Genomic DNA, 15,072 nt, shown 5'->3' on the forward strand with positions numbered 1-15,072 from the left:
TACAGGCTGGGGTTTCTGCGAGATGGCATTGTTATTTTTAGCGCAGCTTGCCTACAATCAGCCAAGCCAGCGCAAAATTGTGGAATTTTAAATGCAAATTACATCCAGTGTAAATCAGGTTTCTGCAATCTTTGTACTACTTTAAAGAACATTGTGCTAGGAGCAGGCCTGCCTATAATACTGGCCACAATCCCTCAAACTAATCATCATGGCGAGTTTCCACTAATTGCATCAGTTTGCAGGCCTTCAAGAAGGCTCTTAAAATTAAGTTAATTACATAATAGGCACCTTTTGAAAAGATTTTTTGATTTTTTTTGACTTATTAAGAAACTGACTACTACACACAGTAATTAGCAAATGGTTCTGCCTTTTTAAATCATATGTAAAAACAATTAAAATGGTGGACTAGACACCCTGGGAGAAAAAAATTCAATTGTGTAGTGCTGCATTTACCTTGATTCACTGGAACAGTCTGCCTCATACGAGTCACTACCTGTGTTGCTCGTGCTGCATTTCTTCATTTGACATCATTGAAGAATGTCAGGTGAGCCAAGCATGTTGCAGTGCACCGCGTAATGCCTGATCCAGAGAATTGAGGTAAGTCTGCATAATGCCGCTAGAAGCAACGCTACGCAAACAAATTTCTCTTCCTCTAATTAAAAATTCTTATTTTTGTGATACACATTTTGCAGCTGAGTCTCGTTTCTAAAAGGGTGGCATGCACTGGTCGGACCTCACTTTGCTCGTGACTTTGAGGTGAGCACAACATACATAGCTTACCTGCCACAGCGCTGCACTGGTCTCATTGCGATGCCAGTGGGACGCCACACTGCTGGGAGTCTGCTCCAGGTGGCTACCTTTGTAATCAGAAGAAGGCCACTGCGCAGCAGTACTCAGACAAGGCTGAACATTCAGAGGTGAGCATTTCGACCGGGGAGGTGGAGGGAAGGATAACAAGCTCATGGGGGTGGGGGGAGACAAAGGGGCAGGAAAGCTTTGGTAGGGATTGGGGGAAGGGACGGCACACAGGGGAAGGCTTGCAAGGGGACAGAGAAGGAGGGGGAACGATGGCAGACAGAGGGGAAACTGAGTGGGAAGCTGCAACCCAACATGGGAAACTGAAACACTGAAAAAAAAAGGGGTTGAATGGGATAGCATATGTATGAAAGAGAGGGGACGCGCGTGGACTCTGGGATAAGAAAGGTGGGTTGTTAGTGCAGCACAAGAGGGATGGTCCACATGGATACTCATAAGGGGATGGGGGTTGGGAAGGGAGACACTGTGGTCTGCAGGCATGAGGGAAATGGGGTACTCATTCAAAGTCAAAGTCCTTGGTCTGGGGCCAGCAGGTCGGAGTGAGAGAGTAAAAACAGTTGTGGGGCTCTGTGGATCTCACAGACAAGAGTCAGAAAGTTCAGACAGTCATGGGGTGCGGCAGGCCATGCTACAGGGCTATTCATGGCATGCACGTTGCACTCCCACTCCAGGGAGGAGCAAGATCCTTGTGCTCAATTGGAATAATGCATAGCTTGGTGTGCAGGGCATTTTCAGTCAGTGTCCATGGACTTGTCTGTTTCTGTATTGGGCTGCAGATGGGATGGTAATGGTTATGGGAGGCATCCGCAACCTGTATTTAGGGAAAACATTACAGGGGGTGGAGGTGGGAATGTGAAGCTTTCATGGAGTGTGGTCTCCTCTGTATCTGACCGAGCACACAACCTCTAGGTGGGGAGCAATGAGATGCACATGGGACATGGGCACATCAACAGTGATGGGCTCGGGGGGAGAATTGGAATGTTGACCACAACAACAATAAGATCCAGTATTACTGGGGAAGGCTGGAGAATAACAGGACAGAGCTCTACCTGCACATCGTGAGGTTCCAGGTGAACTTCTGGGGCATGGACAGTAAGAGAGGGAGTGTCAAAGTTGGTCTCGAAGTAATAGCTCAGAACCACCATTTCGCACTGTCAAAGCAAAGGCACAGTTTGGAATCGAAGTAGAAGAAAATCTGAATTGGAGAGGTCTGAGGCAGTGTGGGAGGAGCATACTGATGGACAAAGAGGCCCTTTCTGGGGGTGCCCTGTAACATGCTGATACCACAAGATTAAACGGGACTCTGAGCTGAGAGCAAGGAGGAAAACCTCCTTGAGAAATGAGCCATTGGAACCCATGCCTTTTTCAGCAGTGTAACAGGGAAATGTAGGAGTCACTGGCTTAACATCAGTAGCTGCATTTCTTCATTAACACCCAGGAATGTGAAATTTGGGAATGTAGGCAACCATTAAGGAGGCACGAGTGTAGCATAAATTGGCATCCCACCAATGAAGGACTGTCTTGTGCTTTCCAGAATTGGCATTCCTAATGGGCTAAAGGGCATCCAGTCATTAATCATGGGCAACTTCTTGCTAATTAGTATGCCAGATCTGAGATTGGAGCACTGGGCTAGGTTAGGTCACTCAAGTCATTCAAACCTTCTACAAGCACTGTGAGATTCAGATGTTCAGTCTCAGGGATGGCATCTTGGTCACCTTGATGTGTCTGTTAGCACCTCAGTTACAAGGCTACATCAGCGATAGGGCTAGTAGCGCAGAAGCCACTACAGACCATTGCAATTGTTATTTGTTCAGATTGTGAACTTCACTATGTTCACCCATTATTCATTAATCTATTCAATCTGTCATTTCAGAGAGAAGGATAAAAAACAATATGGATCTAAGACTCAATTATGCCTTCTTGAGGGTTCTAATTCAATGGCGGAGGAGAAGAAGGGAGAGGCAATGCCGAGAACAGCTTCAAAAGGAGGCCCCACCTGAGGTCCAGGGTGCAGGGGAGCGACAGTAAGAAAATGAGGTTCAGGGGGATAGATCCAGACCACGGACAAGACCCGCTATACCTAGGGTCTATCGAAGAAGACTCACCTACTTACAGAGGAGAGACAATGCCGCGCACGTCTGCATTTGTCCTGAGCTCTGGTAGATCACATCTGCCACATGCTTCATGAAGACCTAACGGCCCCTGGAATGGGAGGCCATCCCCTGCCAGCAGGTTTGAAGGTGGCCGCCATATTCAATTTCATTGCCTGCAGGTTCTTCCAGAGATCCACAAGGGATCTGTGAGGCATCTTGCAGTCCATAACACAGAGATGCATCAAGGAGGTCACAGATGCCCCCTACAGGAAGGCACATCACTATGTGAGGTTTGCTGTCAATGAAGATAGCAGGCTGTGAGATTCAATGGCTTTGCAGCTATCTCAGGCTTCCCAAGAGTACAGGGTGCAATAAACTATACGAATGTGGCCTTAAGGGCTCCAGGGCAACAACCCCTAATGTTTAACAACTATAAAGGCCATCATTCTATCAATGTTCAACTGGTGTGCAATTATCAGAAGCACATCATACAGATTTGTGGCAGGTACCCAGGGAGTTGCCATGACTCATACATTCTGAGTCACTCCCAGGTGCCTCACATATTTGAAGGGACTGAACATCTTCAGGGTTGGCTGCTTGGGAATAAGTGATACCCATTCAAACGATGGCTCATGACACCCGTACGTCAGCCTTCGGAGAAGAGGTACAACGCAGCTCATAGCTCCACACGGTCCCTAAGCGAGCAGATCATTGGCATTCTTAAGATGTGCTTCCGATTGTTGGACCACTCAGGTGACACACTGCAGTACACCCCAGATAGGGTTTCCTGTATCATCGCTGTGTGTTGCGCCCTTCACAACCTGGCACTGCAAAGTGGTGACTCCTTGCCAGAGGGTGAAATCGAGGAGTGCTCCTCAGAGGATGAAGAGTAGAAAGCCCAGGAACCTCAAGAGGGTGATGAGGGTCAGCTTCCACAGGATGATGCCATGAGGAAGCAGAACATGGAAGATGTGCCTGTGCCATTTTAATTACCACCAGATTCCAGGGGGAGTAAAGTGAAGGCTATGGGATACATTTCTCCTGGCCCTAAAGGCCATTCCACTGCTTTAAAAGGGATGTCCAACCAGTCATATTGAGAGCAAGTTCAGCATTCAGACTTGCACATTTGAGCCTCCTGATTCAGCAGACCATGATCTCTAAGATGGTCAGTGGTGCACACTGTATGCGCTCACTCTGCAAAGTTGACACTTTGTTGTTGACACAGTGAAAGTTGACACAGTGAAAGTGAGAACACTACATCAAAGAACTTGATGCAGCCATCGCCACATCAACGGGAAACTACAGCCGCCAGTGAGATGAGGACATGGTTGGGGATATCATCCTCCTTTGGCACTACCACTGAGGAGAGACAGCTGCCGCCAATGCCTCAAGGCTACTGAGCTGCCCTCACACAATAGTATTTTGTGAAGACAAAGGGTCCCAAGTACTTTTATCACACACTTTCAGTAAAGATTTTAGCACATCTCCATGACATCACACTAGGGTGCAGACACTACCTTCAGTGAGGTATGATTGTGAATTCCACAAAGGGAGACTATCATTGAGGATGGCTAAACCTCGAAATAAGAGGATTCAAATATACATCATCACAATGCCTTCTGTTGACCAAGCGATTCACATAAACATCAAATGTATTAATCAAAATACAAGATTTATACAGTGGCTGCACACCCGTGACCCAAAAGTGATATCAATATTTCTTAACTTTCCTAACCCTACCACTAAGCCTGGGTGTAGCCCCAACATATGCAGCAGAGGTGGAGGCAGTCTGCTGACTGCTACTCCCTGATGTCTGTGATGACCTCTGGTGGCCCGAGGCCTGGAGGGCTCCAGCCTGATAAGCGTCTCCTACTCAGGGGCATATGCACCCTCCTCAGTCTGAGCAGCTGGAGTGGATGGGGTCACAAGCAGAGGGGATTCTGAGTGGCTGGACACCCGTAGAGTATGCTGAGTGCCCAGCTGATGCTCATCACCCTTTATGCAGTCATCCCTGGGATAAAGCACATCCCTATGCTCATACACCCCTTGTATCAATGCCTTGAAGGCGTCAGAGCAGAAGCGGGGTGCAACCTTCTTCTTGTGGTTTGCTGCCGCCTTCTTGTGGTGGCCAGGCATCTCGACATGTCTCCTGGAAACAGGTGGACTGGAGAGAGAGAGATGTCTATGCCAGCTGGGGTTTAAATATGGCGTCCAGACCTCTGACACCACCAGGTAACACTGGGGCAGACGAATCAGCTCCTGACCCGCCAGGTGATTCAGAGAGAAACGTGCCTGTGCATTATTAATGAGCTTCCAAGCACTAAATCAGGCACGATTTTCCGCCATTCCAACCGGCAGGAAATGCGCCGCAGAACCCCCCTGACAGCACACTTAGTTTCAAAAACGGAATTCTGGCCAATGTTTTTAATCATATCAAAAAGTCTCTTTTAGCAAAAATTTTAATTTGAAAATTTCTTCCTAAAACACTGCCTGATTGCACAAGTTCATGATGGATTTTAAGATCGGTGATATGCAAGTACATTTAGGGAGAAACTTGAGAAAAAAAAACACTCCTGAAATCCAGTGCAATTTCGGGCAGACTTTCTACCCAGATAACCAATTGCACCCAAAGTGGAAACTGGACAGGTGGTCCTCTATAGACTGCCTAGATTACAGTGAAATTTACTGTATCAGTTGCATTAGTTGAAAAAGCACACACTCTAGTGTTCTACTTTTATATATATGCATTTTTAGGTCCATATTTTTGGAGGCAGTCAGTACAAACATATCAGATATATTAATTACAGGTAAATGGAATTATGTCACAAAAGATTTTCGGGCTTGGACTAATAAGTAACAATGACCATCTCTAACAAGAGAGAATCCAACCATCTCCCCTTGACATTCAATGGCATTATTATCGTTTAATTCCCCAACTATCAACATCTTGTGAATTACCATTGACCAGAAACTGAACTGGACGAGTCACGTAAAGAACAGGTCATAGGTTGGGAATTCTGCAGGGAGTAACTCACCTCCTGACTCCCCAAAGCCTCTCCAGCATCTACAAGGCACAAGTCAGGAGTGTGATGGAATAGTCTCCAATTGTTTGGATGAGTGCAGCTGCAACAACACTCAAGAAGCTCAACACCATCCAGGACAAAGCAGCCCATCTACCATCTTAAAAATTCACTCCCTCCACTGTCAATGCACAGTGGCAGCTGAGTGTACCACTTACAAGATACACTTCAGCAACTCACCAAATTTCCTTCAGCAGCACTTTCCAACCCATGACCCCTAATACCGAGAAAACTAGGGCAGCAGTTGCATGGGATCACCATCACTTGCAAGTTCCCCTCCAAGCCACACACCATCCTGACTTGGAACTATATTGCCTTTCCTTCACTGTCACTGGGTCAAAATCTTGGAACTCCCTTTCAAACAGCAGTATGGGTGTACCTACACCACACAGACTGCAACTGCTCAAGGTGGCGGCTCACCACCACCTTCTCAAGGGCAATGACGGATAGGCAATAAATGCTGGCCTTGCCAGCAATGCCCACATCCCATGAATGAATAAAAAAAACAAACACTACTTGATTATCAGATAGAATGGGTTGATCAATCAGACACAGGTCACTTACATCTTGTCCAATCAAATCTCGATGGTTTTCTATGACTCCCCAGGGTGTAATTCCTATTATGCAGATCTTTCGTAAATACGGGGAAGTATGATCTCTTACCGCATCCCCAACATGTCTGGAAGTTCCTAATTTAAAAAACACAACATTTGATGTTAATTATCCCATAACTAGAGAGAGTAAAGGAACACAGTTGTTGTTAAATCTAATGAAAATGTTTGGCCACACAACAAGTTGCATTTATATAGAACTTTTAATGTTAAACAAATTACCAGCAGTGCTGCATTGGAGCATTACAAAAAGTTGGCACTCAGCCACATAGGAGACATTGGGACAAATGACCTAAAACATGGTCAAAGGTGTCCCGCAGGAAAGCAGGAGGAGTGGCAGGAGATAAAGCCAAGCCTGAGACCTGGGAGCTTTAAAACTAACAAAAAAAAATCCAAAAGAGACACAACAAGACAGCAGATAGATGATGGATTAGTGAGTATTAAAGTTTTATTTTTGTTCTTTATGCTAGGGAGGCATGGTTGTGTCAACCTCAGAGCTAAAAATCTGTATCTTACTATTACTTATTAAATGAATGAACTAGTTAAGTTTTTTTGTTTAATTCCATTCAGGTTAGTTACTTAATAAATAAAGGTTAAGTCCTGTGGAATGTGCATCCTGCTCCATGTGGGAATTCCAGGAGCTTGTCATGTCTTGGCAAACTATATGTGCAATATGTGTTGTCAGCTGGTGGTGCTTGTGCAACAGTTAGTACCAATGGTCTTTCCACGAGGCTGAGAGCTCTGTGGATAGTACGTTTCTAGATGTGGTCACTCCACAGCTTAAGAGTGTGCAGGTAACGAATGAATGGGTAGCCACGAGACATTCAAGGAGGACCAGGCAGGCACTTCAGGAATCCCCGAGTGCATCTCACTCTCCAACCAGTATTCAGTTCCGAATATCATTCAGTACAAGTGATGGTTCATCTAGGGAATACATTCAGAGCCAAGTCTACTGCACCGCCATGGGCAATTCATCAGTATGGGAGGGCAGGAGTACAAAAGGAAGATTGGGAAAATAATAGTGAAAGGGGATTCTATAGTTAGCGAGACAGGCAGGCATGAATCCAGGATGGTATGTTGCCTCCTGAACCAAGGTCAAGAAGGACGTTACTGAACAGCTACAGTGTATTCTGGGGGGAGAGGGTGAACAGCCAGAGATTGTGATTCATAGGGAAGAATTTTCTGGTTGGTGAGCGGGGGCGGGGCCCTCTCGCCGATGTGTAAAATGATGTGCAGTGATGTTGGGCAGGAGTCCCGATGTCACCGCGCGTCATTTAGATTTTTAGTTCGGCAGGCATGCAGCCAAGTCGGCTGTGCCCCAGCCAAACTGTCAAAGGCCTATTAAGGCCTGTTAAAAACTAATTAAAACAGTAAAATGAGCTGCCCATCCAACCTTAAGGTTTGCAAGCAGGCAAAGAGCCCAAGCACGGGCGGGATGAGGGTTCATGAAGTGTTTTAAAATTCAATAAAAATTATTTTAAAAATTCATTGACATGTCCCAGCTCATGTGACACTGGCATATGAGGGGACATGTTTTGAAAGTTATTTTTTCCTTTATTTAAATTTTAAAGCCTTAAACTGATCTGCCTGAGGCACCTTTGTGCCTCAGGGAGATTTCTGCGCTCTTTCGCGTGCATGTGTGCAAAAGAGCCCAGGCCCTGGCTCAGGGAATCCCCCCCTACCACCCGCAGAAGGAGTGCTCAGCGCTTACAGGTGAGCGTCACGCTGGGCGAGCCTTAATTGGCCCGCCCACGTAAAATGGCATTGCGGACCTGATCGGGGGCACCAATCAGGATTACACTTGCTCCCGCCCACCCCCGCATAACCCCCCTGACGGGGGGGAAGATTCAGCCCATACTGGTAGCAAAGACGGAGGGGTGAGGTCCTTAAGGCACATTTTAGGGAGCAAGGAAGACCAGCAATCAAGGCCTTAAAGGTCATAATCTTCTGATCATTCCCAGTGCCATATGCTTGTGATTATGGAAATACAATGATAGAGCAGATGAATGTGTGGCTAAGGAAATAATGGAGGGGGAAGGATTTAAGATTCCTGAGATGCTGGGAACAGTTCTGGAAAGGAAATTGGGGGTGGGGGATGTTGGGGAGGAACCTGTATAGGTTGCAGCTCAACAGAACTGGGACCTATGCACTCCCCATTGCTGTTAGCAGAGGTTTAAACTAACTTGGCAATGAGATGGGAACTGGGATACTGCATTAGGAAGAATAAACAAGGTGCACAAAGGATTGAGAGAGAGAGAGAGAGAGAAAGCACTAGAGTAAGAAATAGTAAGATATTAAGTGGGGTCAGACTAAAAATAAATAAAGTAAGATCTAATTCAGGTTTGTGGTGAATGGATGGAACTGTACAGTAAATGGTAGATAAGATTGGTTATGCAGCAGATACAGATAGCCACATGGAAATTACATTTTGGCAATGATGGAGACCTGGGTCAAAAGGGGCAGAATTGGGTACTAAATAATGCTAGATACAAGGTGTTCAGGGAAGATAGAGAAGGAAAGAAAAGGAAAGGAAAGGAAAGAAAAGAAGGAAGGAAGGAAGGAAAGAAGGAAGACAGTACCGAATAAGGAGAATATTACAGCGGTGGAGAGCGAGGATGTCCTGGAGCAGTCAAGGACATGATCTGTCTGTTAGAGTTAAGAAGCATTAGAGGTACTATTGTACTACTGGGTGTGTTCTATAGGTACCAACTAGATGTAGTGTAGCAAATTTGCAGGGAAATTACAGAGCTATGGAAAAACAAGTGATAATGGGGACTTTAATTATTCTAATATAAACTGGGATAGCAACAGTATAAGGGGCAGAGAGGGAAAAGAGTTTCTAAAGCATGTTAAGGAGAATTTTCTTGATCAGTATATTTCCAACTAACCAAGGAAGGAGGCATTGCTGGATCTGGTTCTGTGGAATGAAATAGGTCAAGTCTCAGTAGGGAAACATTGAGGGAACAGTGATCAATAAGGTTTAGTTTAGCCATGGAAAAGGGCAAGGAGCATTCTAGGGTAAAAATACTTGGAGGAGGGCCAATTTCAGTGGGTTGAGAACAGATCTGTCACAAGTAAATTGGATTGAAAGATTGGCAGGCAAAACTGTAACAGAACAATGAGGTGCCTTTAGTGATGAGATGATAGGACAATCAAAGCCAGAGCTCCCTGGATGACGAAAAAGATAGGAAGTAAAAGGAAGCAGTAAAAGGTTGCATATGACAGACGTTGGATTAATAATACAAGTGAGAACCAGGCTGGCTGTGTAAAGTTCAGAAGGGCAGTGAAAAAGGAAATGAGAGGCAAAGAGAGAGCACGAGAAGAGGCTGGGAATAAACGTAAAGCGGAATTCAAAGTTCATCTACAGGCAAATAAATAGCAAATAATAAAAAGGTAATATGAGGAGAGGTGGAACTGATTAGAGACCAAAAAGGTGATCGATGTATGGAGGAGGAGAGCATGGTTAAGATACTAAATGAGTACTTTGCATCTGTCTTTTCAAGGAAGGAAATACTGCCAAAGATATAGGGAAGATGGAGGTAATTGAGATGCTAATGGGCCAAAAATTTATTTTATAAAAAGGAGGTATTAGAATGGTGCACTGTACTTAAAGTTGACAAGTCACTGTGATCGGATGGGATGTATCCAAGGATGTTGAGAGAAGTAGGGATGGATATTGTGGAGGCACTGGCCGTAATTTTCCAACCCTCCTTTGATAGAGCAGATGTGCCAGACAACTGGAGAATTGGTGTTACAACCTTGTTCAAATAAATGTGTAAGGATAAAGCCAGCAACTACTGCCAGTCAGCTTAACCTTGGAGGTTAGAAAGCTTTTAGAAATGATAATCCACAACAAATTAACAGTCACTTGTACAGCTGTAGAAGAAATAACGAAAACCAGCCAGCAAATCGTGTTTAACCAATTTGGTTGGAGTTTTTTGATAATGGACAAGAGAGGATTGATGAGGGTAATGCGGTAGATGTGGGCTGCATGGACATTCAAAAGGCAACGGATAAAGTGCCACATGATGGGTTTGTCAACAAAGTTGAGGGCATTGGAATAAGAGGGACAATGGCAGCATGGATACAATTTGGATGGGTTACAGGAAACAGAGATTAGTAGTAAATGGTTGTGGGGGATTGGTTGTGTTTTGGATTGGAGGAAGGCATACAGTGGTGTTCCCCAGGGGTCAGTACTAGGACCACTACTTTTCTTTTAGATTCATTACTTGGGCTTGCGTGGAGAGGACATAATTTTGATATTTGCAGAAGACACAAAGCTTAGAAATATTCTAAACTGTGAGAAGGATAGTGATTGACTTCAAGAGGACATAGAAATGCTGGTGGAATGGGTGGACATGTGGCAGATGAAATTTAATGCAGAGAAATATAAAATTATACATTTTGTAGAAAGAATGAGAGGTAATATAAAATAAAAGATAAGATTCTATAGGGGTGCGGGAACAGAGAGACCCGGGAGGATCATTGAAGGTGGCAGGGCTGGCTGAGCAAGTGGATGATAAGGCATACAAGATACTAGGCTTTATAAATAGAGGCACAGAGTACAAAAGCAAGGAAGTCATGGTGAACCTTTATATTAAAAAAAATGGTTCAGCGTCAACTGGATTATTGTGTCTTATTCTGGGCACCACAATTCAGGAAAGATGTGAAGGCTTTAGAGAGGGTGCAGAAAAGGTTTATGAAAATTATTCCAGGAATAAGGGACTTCAGTTAGTGGATAGATTGGAGAAGCTGGGTTTTCCTTGGAGAGAAGGCTGAGACGTGATTTGATAGAGATGTTCAAAATCATGAGGAATCGAGACAGGGCAAATAGGGAGAAATTGTTTCTTTTGGTGGAACAGTCAAGAACCAGAGGGCAGAGGTTTAAGATGATTGACAAAAGAACCTAAGGTAACATGAGAAAAAAAAATTATGCAGCGAATGGTTACAATCTGAAATCCACTGCCTGAGAGTGTGGTGAAAGCAGATTCAGTTGTGGCAATTGAATAAACACCTGAAGTTTAAAAAATTGCAGGATTATGGGAAAGGGCCAGGGAGTGGGACCACCTAAATTGCTCTTGCAGGTCGAGTTGCCTCCTTCTGTGCAGAAGCCATTCCATGATTCTCTAATTTAGGACCTAGACAGCTGAAAGCCCGGGCATCAATGGCAGTGCGACAAATATAGGGGTTACACAGATTTGGAGGGACACACATATCATGGACGGTTGTAGAGCTGGATTAGGGTACAGAGATAAGGAGGGGGTGAGACATTGTAAACTGATGGTTCAAGTTTATTATGGTAAATTATGGTGCATAATTCCAAGATTTTCTAAATCAAAAATAGAAGTACTGCTGGCACAAGTCACAATGAGAGACAGAGAGAGAGCGGGAGAGAGAGGGATCCAATTTTGAAAGAAGGCCACCTAAAGGTCCTAGCCAAGCACAGTGGCAGGAGGTGGGCATGGCATTAAGTGCTAGGTCCATGATCCCCTGCATGCTGCTCAGTGCCATAAGATTAATGATCTTATCTGTTTACCATTAATAACAGAAGATTCTGAAAGTTGTTTCACATTGACACTATTGAAGCTTTTGACCATAGGCAATGCAGCTGCATACCAGAGAGCCTTGGGGATCACAGATAAAATCTTTACTAAATTGCATATATCTCAAGTTGTTAATATCAGAAGATCTTCTGATTGAGATTTATTCACTTGGTTTTGTTAGCCTGGAATAGCAGAAAGCCTTAAGCAATGTCATTGACCACAGCATTATCCTGGATATGAATTTGGTGTTGGAAGTGTGGGAATGACACTGGTCTGGATCTTCATTGAGTTGGGTTGACTTGGGGGCCTTTTAAAAATGGTGGGCGGGTCCTTAATGAGGAGAGCCAAGAGGACTATTAGAAGACTAGAAAGGCTGCTCCCCAGAGGAAACATTGAATGACAGCTCAGGCTCTCTGAACTCTGCTGTCAATTTCACAATGTTTGTTTACACATATTAAGTGTTTTCAAGGGTTTGTGGTTTTTGAGACTTTAAAGGGCCTGGATGTTTGACACTTTTTTTTTAGCTTGTAACGCAGACTTTTTTTCAAATATAGGAGAAAGTTATCAGTGAATTATGTTTTATCAAAGCTTTTTTTCATATAAATGCTGCCATAAGTTCATTAGCTCTAGAAAGTGTACAGTGGCTCAATGGGCATGGAGGTGCATAGCTTGGCACAGGAGGAATGAGGGTCCATAGTGGATGGGGGTAAGGACAGAGTTTGGCAGAGAGGCATGAGGAGACATGGGGGGTGGGTGAAAGGGCAGAACTTAGTCTGGGCACGTGAAGAGCCAATTGGGGGGTGACTGGGGAACATGAGAAGGCATGGGTGAGGCATCAGGAGTGTTTGGAGGATGAAGCCAGTGTGAGGGGTGAGGGATGGAGGGCCTTTGTGCTTTTATTTTAATTGGGACAAAGTCCCAAGATGGGCCTTTTAAACAGTCCACCTCCAAACCCTACAGTCCTTGTGGCTGCCTCCAGACTTCTTCCTGGGTCACTGAGCCCAACTCCAGCCTGCGTCCACTCCCCTAGCAACTAAGAGCCTGCTTTTGTGGGCACTTTCTCCAGAGGCAGGCAGGCCAAGCTGGGAATTTTCCCAACTCCCCCTACCTGCCTGGGGGTTAAAAATCCAAGCCCCTATTCTCTATTTCTCTGCATTAATCCCAGGCACTGCACTTTCCCCCAGGGCTCCAAATAATTCTCTCTTGGTTTTCTTGCTTCTTCACCAATTTAAAGGGGAACTGTACCATCTCACCTTATCAAGTCAGTCTCACACATGCCTGTTGCTGCTGCCCTCACAACAGGCTCTAACTGTGTTCTACATTTACCTATAGCAACTGCTAAGCATTTTCACCTCTGCTAACCATAGTCACATTTCAGATTGGAGTCAATTTCTTGCAGTTGATCAACATCCCTTCCTTGCAACTTACTGCTTCCCACTCTCAGAATGCACAATATGGATGGGAAATTGTGCCCTTTGAATCATGTCTGCGCCCCGGCCCTGCAGATGTCCGAGTTGTGCTGACTGATGGAATCTTCTGGAATTTGGCCAGGCACATTTCCAAGGCGGGAGATGCAATGGGAGGTCCCATCGCACTGGGATGGACGGCAGCCCCAGATGGATGCAGCAGAGGCAGGTAGGTCATTATGAGGATACTTCCAAAGGAAGGCACCTTCGGAAACCTGAATAATATTCACAAGAACGGAAAACACACGAAGGGCTGTGGCCAGGGCTACAGCCTTTGTGCTTCAGAGGCTCATTCATAGGCCGAGCGACTGGAGGCCCGAAGGCCATTCTCGGTAAACTCCAACAAGGGGGCAGTGGGCCCGGGCTGTCCCAACATTGGGAAGACCCCGGGGGCATCGGCAACTTACCCCCCAATCCGTCTGTTTGGCTACTTGCCAATACCACATTGACCCTGACTCTGGCAAGACCCCTTTGAGATGGGAGGCTCTCGGTCCAGCCTCCAAACTCACCTCTATAGGGCAGGGAAGATCCCGCCCTATAACCCTGTGACAGTTTTTCTGGAGAAGTGCAGCCTCCTGATTCACCACCCCTTGCGGAAGTAAGTTACTCCGGGTCCACGGACCCTGTGAGTAAGATCACTGTAAAGCAACCCTCCCCATGTGGGTTTCCTCAGAACCCCAATTTATTGCCCCACTCAGATGCTGCTGTTCTCCTTTCAATCAGTAAAGTGGAGTAGCCAGGATGACAGACATCTTGACACTAAGCCTCTTGAAGGTTTTGAAGTCAAAGGATACTTGTAATAAGTGAATTTCAGTGGAAAAACTTGTGAAGAAGTCCAATCAGGAAAATTGCACACACTATCAATTGGTGGAAAATTAACGACACAGCCAAAGCAAGTTTGGAGGTGGAGGTGGGCGGGTGGTGTGGCGCAAAGGTGGCTGCCTTCCCAACTCCACCTGAGCAAGCCCAGGGTAGGAAGGGTGCAGGGCAACCTTATCACCCAGAGGCCAATCGAGGCCCCTAAGTAACCATTGGTATTCAATCACTGACGGGCATGGCATGAGCCTTCCAGAGAGGGCACCAAGCAAACCCTGTCAGTTTTCCAGCGGCCTACCAGGTGTCTAAGGGGGTTGGGTAAGCGGGACATCCCTAATTGAAAAGCACTCTGTGCCCGATTGAGGGATCCAGCAAAGGGAAGGGAAGGGAAGGGGAGGGGGAGCGCTGAAAGCCACTCTTCACCCTTGCTTTCTCTAATTGGCCGACAGCTCTCGGGTGTCGGAATTCCTTCTTACTAGGGCCTTAATTGGATGGGAGGCCAAAGGCTATGCAGGTAAGTGCCTGGTTACCAAGTAACTGGATCAAGCCTCCCAGAGAGAAGTGACACAGTTCTCCAACCAGTGGGCGAGACCCTCGTCACACTCATTAAATTTCACCCAATGATCTGAGCGCTTGCAGGTGAGTGT

General features: G+C 45.6%; 1 protein-coding gene across 1 annotated transcript in view; it reads right to left on the minus strand.

Annotated features, from left to right (window-relative positions):
- LOC121276720 (transient receptor potential cation channel subfamily M member 6-like) overlaps positions 1 to 15,072 on the minus strand; it is a 195,206-nt gene that overhangs the window by 145,873 nt on the left and 34,261 nt on the right. Inside the window, exon 7 of the mRNA XM_041185268.1 lies at positions 6,554 to 6,678. Coding sequence (XP_041041202.1) covers positions 6,554 to 6,678 — 125 coding nt within the window. The remainder of the gene's footprint in view (positions 1 to 6,553; positions 6,679 to 15,072) is intronic.

This window comes from Carcharodon carcharias, chromosome 4 (assembly GCF_017639515.1).
Source record: "Carcharodon carcharias isolate sCarCar2 chromosome 4, sCarCar2.pri, whole genome shotgun sequence".
Taxonomy (NCBI): domain Eukaryota; kingdom Metazoa; phylum Chordata; class Chondrichthyes; order Lamniformes; family Lamnidae; genus Carcharodon; species Carcharodon carcharias.